Source organism: Trichechus manatus, unplaced genomic scaffold (genome assembly GCF_000243295.1).
Source record: "Trichechus manatus latirostris isolate Lorelei unplaced genomic scaffold, TriManLat1.0 scaffold00060, whole genome shotgun sequence".
NCBI lineage: Eukaryota > Metazoa > Chordata > Mammalia > Sirenia > Trichechidae > Trichechus > Trichechus manatus.
The window spans coordinates 10,141,815-10,147,814 of NW_004443996.1; the positions used below are offsets into that span (position 1 = coordinate 10,141,815).

The following is a 6,000-nucleotide window of genomic DNA, read 5'->3' on the forward strand; positions in this document are numbered from 1 at the left end:
TCTTCCATATCTAAAATATGCCCCCACAGCCACACACTCAAATTCATTTTTACCCTCGTTTCTTTTTCTTTATAGAACTTACCACTACTTAACATTTTATTGTATATTTATTCACTTGATAATCTGCCAGTCTCTTCTCACTAAAATATAAATTCCAAGAGTAGGGACTTTGTCTCATTCATCACCATATTTCAAGCTCCTAGCAATCCCTGGCCCATAGTAGTTATCTTAGTTATCTAGTGCTACTGTAAGAGAAATAACACAAATGAGTGGTTTTAACAAACAAATTTATTTTTTCATAGTTTAGGAGGCTAGAAGTCCGAATTCAGAGTGCCGACTCTAGGGGAAGCCTCTTTCTCTGTCTGCCCTGGAGGAAGGTCCCTGTCTCATTTGAGCTTCTGCTCTTGAGCAGTCTTCATGTGGCTTGGCATCTCTCTTCCCTCATCTCTGTTTGCTTCTCTATGCCTAATCTGCTCTATTTATATCTCAAAGGTGATTGACTTAAAGTACACCCTATACTGATATGAACTCTTAACAAAGAAAACCCATTCCCAAATGGGATTATAAACACAGGTATAAAAAAACCCCATTGCTGTTGAGTCAGTTCCGACTCATAGTGACCCTATAGGACAAGAATTACCCATAGGGTTTCCAAGGAGCGGCTGGTGGATTCGAACTGCCGACCTTTTGGTTAGCAGCCAAGCTTTTAACCACTGCACCACCAGGGCTCCATAACCACAGGTTATAGGGGTTAGGATTTACAACACGTATTTTTGGGGGACACAGTTCAATCCATAACAGTAGTAGGTATAAGTTCAAACTCCAACGCTCTCCACGATCTTACCCCATTATCTTTGGACACTAAATATTTTTTGATAGACTGCTTATTTTTCTTTTGAATTTAGAGAACCGTCTTATCAGTATCAAAACTTAACTTTTAAAAATCATTCATCTTGATTTAGATCACCCCGTTGATGGACCCCTTACAAATGGTGATGGCTCTCGGACAGGAATCAAGAGAAAACTACTTATTGCATCGGAAGAAGATGAAAGCATGGGAGGAGAAGAGAAAGAGAAAAAAGAAACAAAAGAGAAATCACATTCATCTTCCTCAGAGAGTGGAGAGTTAGGATCCAGTGTAAGTTCTGAAAGTACGTGTGGTTCTGATTCTGACTCTGAATCGACTTCCAGAACAGATCAAGATTATGTAGATGGAGACCATGACTATAGCAAATTCATACAAACCAGACCTAAAAGAAAACTCAGAAAGCAACATGCCAATGGAAAAAGAAACTGGAAGACGAGAGGCACCGGAGGAAGAGGCAGATGGGGCAGATGGGGTAGATGGAGTAGAGGAGGCAGAGGAAGAGGAGGCAGGGGAAGGGGGGGTCGAGGGAGAGGTGGAGGTGGCACTAGAGGGAGAGGGAGAGGAGGAAGAGGTGCTTCTAGAGGAGCTGCCAGAGCCAAACGTACACGTATTGCAGATGATGAATTTGATACCATGTTTTCGGGACGTTTTAGTAGACTGCCTAGAATTAAAACAAGAAACCAAGGCAGGAGGACTGTTTTATATAATGATGATTCTGATAATGACAATTTTGTATCCACTGAGGATCCTCTGAATCTTGGTACATCCAGGTCAGGCAGAGTGCGTAAAATGACAGAAAAAGCCAGGGTTAGCCATCTCATGGGATGGAATTATTAACAGTTGATGAATTTAGAATAATTTAAAAAATCCAATGGCCTTCTGCTGCAGGGAATTTTCCAGGAAATCTTCAAAGCAAGTTGTGTGGGGACTTCTGCTTCCTTTCACGTTGGTGCTTTTCCATTATGCCAGTATACATTTGTTTCAAGACTTTAGATCTCCACACTTTATTAGTTCAAACAAGCCTTACTCATTAGGCCTTAAATTAAAAGAAATTCTGCCCATACACACACACACACACACACACACACACACACACACGCACACACACGCACACACGCACACACGCACACATACAACACACAGACACACTACAGATTTACTACATTAAAGAAGCATTCAGCTTCTTAAGAGTAGCATGACATTTTTATCTCAACGGAATATCCTTTTTTTGCTTTTATATTATAGAAGTATAGCACCTTCTTACAGAGTTTTATATAGTTTGTTTTTGCCATTTTGATTCCTATACCCAGTAATAATAACTTTTGCACAATACACCAATCCTAAAGGCAGCTATTCAATGTTTACAGTTTCTATATTGTAAGAACGATCTGGATTATTTTACTCTTCCCGGGCCAAACTTTCATGAATTGTACTGAACTGAAGTATATATTTATACTACAGTTTTTTTTTGCGGGGGGGGGTGTCTTGATGTGCTTTTCATTGATTTGCTTAATTCATGTAAAAGGTGAGAAAGGGTTGGTGCCTTGTAAATATGTAGCAAATCTTTGTGGTGTGTCTTGATGTGTGCATTAACTTTATTAAAAAAGAATACTTGAGGTATCAATCTAGACAAGGTGCCAAATGCAAAAGTTTCCTGCATCTATTTTCTTTTTCCTCTTATATTTTATTGCATTAATAGAAATTGTGTAGCTTGAAGAATAACTTAAACATTTGAAAAATCCTCATCCACAAAGAATGACTTTTTTGAATAGTAGCTCAGCTACCTCTATTAACTAAAACTACTGGAAAATAGATTGCTGTTATTCATTACTGACTAAGGAGAAATAGAATGAACTTGGTAGGATGAATACTCATAAGTTATAAGCTGAGAGGTTATTAATGTATTGGCTTTCAAATTAGTAGTTGTAATTAACAAAGTTTCTAAGTGTAGTATGCTTTACCTTAGGCTTTTCTTAGAACATATTTGTATAAACCACTTACAATTTAACAGCTGTGAGTTACTGGTTTTCCTTTGAATCTTAAAGTTTAACAAAGCACCTAGTTTGAGTTGGAATGTTTTGGCTAGCTAATATTTTGAATCAATTTTAATAGGTTCTGCTCATACCATTTCCAAGGGTTCTTCTGTTACAGGCTTCAGAAAAGAACCTCATTGCACTGCACACTGATATTTTGAGTAAATATTTTATAGATTTAAAAATTTTTTAAATCCTTATGGTCATGTTTACAGCAGTAGAGAGCACATGATTCCATAAGTGAGCTTGAGTTTCAAGATCAATTTTACTCCTCAGATTTGAAAGATTGCAGATTTACTAATTTGTTTTGAGGTGAGAGGGATAATATTGATCTCTGTTTTTGTAGCAGCAAATTTGTTGCCCTTAGATCAGACTTAAAGGATAAAACAAACTTCTTAAAGTATAACTAGTAATCTAGGATATTTCTTAAACTGATATGTTTGTCTCATGCTTTCAGTCATTTCGTGCATCTGAAAATCCTTAAGTGCAGAGGAAGGAGTACACACATAACTTTGCTTTTTTGGTAGGATGGTGGATAGGGGTTATCCTTGGACTAACATCTTTAAGCAGTTTTCACTTGCAGTAGAAATGATGGTCAGGCTATTAGAAACTATTATTGTGAATTGCTAATGGCACTAACTTCTGTTACTGGACAGTAGACCAAGCTGATATTTTTCTGTTGTAGTCTCGTTTTTTTCCCACTAAACAAAAACTACTCCTGGTTGTAACTCAGCTGCCACTTTTAACCATAGTACAGATTCAAAAACTTTTCATATTTGAAATTCTACATTTGATTTTTGGTAAAATGTATTATTTCAGTTATTCACTTCTTGGGCATTTAGACTAAATTGTGCCTGTGTTTTCCTGGGATCAATAACACTTTGGCCTACCCTAATCTAACATAGTTATGTAAATTGATGGATATCTCCAAATGTGTACCATTTTAGTGTGGAATTTTTTGTTGACATTCTTCTATGAAGAGCTGACCTCTTAAAATGTAGAAGAATTGCCATTTGTGTGATTTTAACTATCTGGAGCTTTATTTATAATTTATTTTGAAAAATAAAAAATGCTACATTTATTCCCCAAATGTCAAGATTTTCTAGGTTTAGATAATTAGAATAATATGGTTGAAGATATTTTAAGCATATTTTATAAGTAGTGAAATATTGTGAAAATACTAGTGAACAGCATTTTGCTGAAATGTTGATTTCAATTATTAGGATTTAAAGAGTCATCAGGGTAGGTTAGATGAGCATAGTTATCATTTATTACAAAACAAATAGATAATTTTGTGTTTGCATGTAAAATATTTTAGTAAGTGTGAAAATTAAAGTTTGGAAGATAGTATTTTTACTTTTATATCTGGGCATTTTTTTCCCTCAGTTTATACTTAGCTTTTTTTGTAACATTACCTCTTCTGAATGTGTCATAATTTGTATCACACTGAATACTTTATCACTTTAATTTTTTAAAGGCCGTTTAAACCTAAGTAAGAGGCTAAGTTCAGCCATAGCAAAGTAAGTAGGTAATGAGGTTAAAAATTTTGAAGAAAAGTCTAAATCTTTGAATTGCTAAGAAAAACCACTGTTATATTGAGGTCCATGAGAGCAGACACATGTATAAGCCTAATCCTGTGTTAGATATTAATAGTGAGCTGTAATATTTCTCATGAGTGCAAATGTTTAAATTCCCAGCTTTAAGATCTTAGCATGTGTATACATTTATGAAAACTGAATTGCATTGTTTCTTCAGTACTATGACTTGCTTTGTGTATCTTCCAGCAATAGGATGTTCTCCAAAACACGCAGTAGCCTACTAGCCTAATGACTAAATTCATTTTGTGTGTGTGTGTGTGTGTGTGTGTGAGCACGTGTGTGAATGTTTGTATGTAGGGTTTTTTCCCCCAACTCAACACAGCTTATCTCATACATTAAAAGAAAAAAGAATAATATATATAAAGGGCAGCTGTATTCGCTGTCTTCCAGACCTTTGCCTCTGTAACGCTCCTAGCCTGTGTACACACTGCTTGATCATTCATTTCATTCTGCCTTCTGCTTAACCAAAACAATTTTTGTTGTATAGCTGTGTCTGTCTACTCTTTTAATTTTGTTTGCTCTTACTTGTTTTATTTTCTATTTTCCTCCTCAGCGATAAGGTTTGTGCTAGAATTCTTCTGGATAGCACTTCGTTTCACCCACAGGCTAAGAAGCTGAATGAAATTCAGAAATGTAATTCCACACAACTGTGTGCTCAGATACCTAACTTAGCCTTCCAATACTTTGAAGTAAATTTGAGTGATTTTTTTTAGTTGTTTTTGTTTTAATCCCATAGATTGTCATCTGATAATAGTAGAATGATTGAAAGAAAAAGATGTATCACTTTTACCTTTTTGATAAAAACCTTTTTGAGCATTTAAAAAAATTTGTATGTTTGTGGTAATGATAAACACCTTATTACTCACTTATTTAGCTCGGGAATCATTTTATGCACATTTACCAACTGGTACTTAATCTTCAAAGTTGGAATTCTCACATCCACAAAAAGGTAGACTTACCTCATGTATAATTGTCAAAATACTTGGTGTCCACCCTTTTAAACAAATACGAACATTTTTGAGTTCCGAAATGAATAGTTCAATTCTGGAAGAAGGAATAGAGCTTCTGACATTTAAAGTCCATTTTTTTAAATGCTAACTCCATCCCCAACATTTTGTAGTACATGAGACTATGAAATTTTTATTGAAAACAGTGTTCTAAGATCACTTTTAAGGTTTGTTTTAAAAATTACTGTGAAAATATTTTGATGCTTTTTTGCTTTTCATCTCTTAGCAAAGTTTCTTTTTCAGTTTGCCAAGTTTTGATTAAATTCCAATATAAAGTTAATTTTTTTTCATGGTGCTGTATTTTGTGGAATATGGATGGCACTCAGGTGTCTGATATTTATTTCTTATATAACCTTATCCTTTTCCATTGTTACTCTCCTGCTTTTATTCTCACTTTTTTTCCTGCCATAATAATGACACCTAACTTAGAACACTTAAACAAGACTGGCAATCACTGATTCATTGACAAGAGAAATACAGTAGAAAGACCCTGC

At 35.1% G+C, this 6,000-nt stretch overlaps 1 protein-coding gene across 1 annotated transcript in view; it reads left to right on the forward strand.

The window, feature by feature from the left end:
- Positions 1-4,231, forward strand: part of BRWD3 (bromodomain and WD repeat domain containing 3) — a 138,317-nt gene extending 134,086 nt beyond the window's left edge. Inside the window, exon 41 of the mRNA XM_004378881.2 lies at positions 963-4,231. Coding sequence (XP_004378938.1) covers positions 963-1,705 — 743 coding nt within the window. The 3' untranslated portion in view covers positions 1,706-4,231. The remainder of the gene's footprint in view (positions 1-962) is intronic.
- The last annotated feature ends 1,769 nt before the right edge of the window (positions 4,232-6,000 follow it).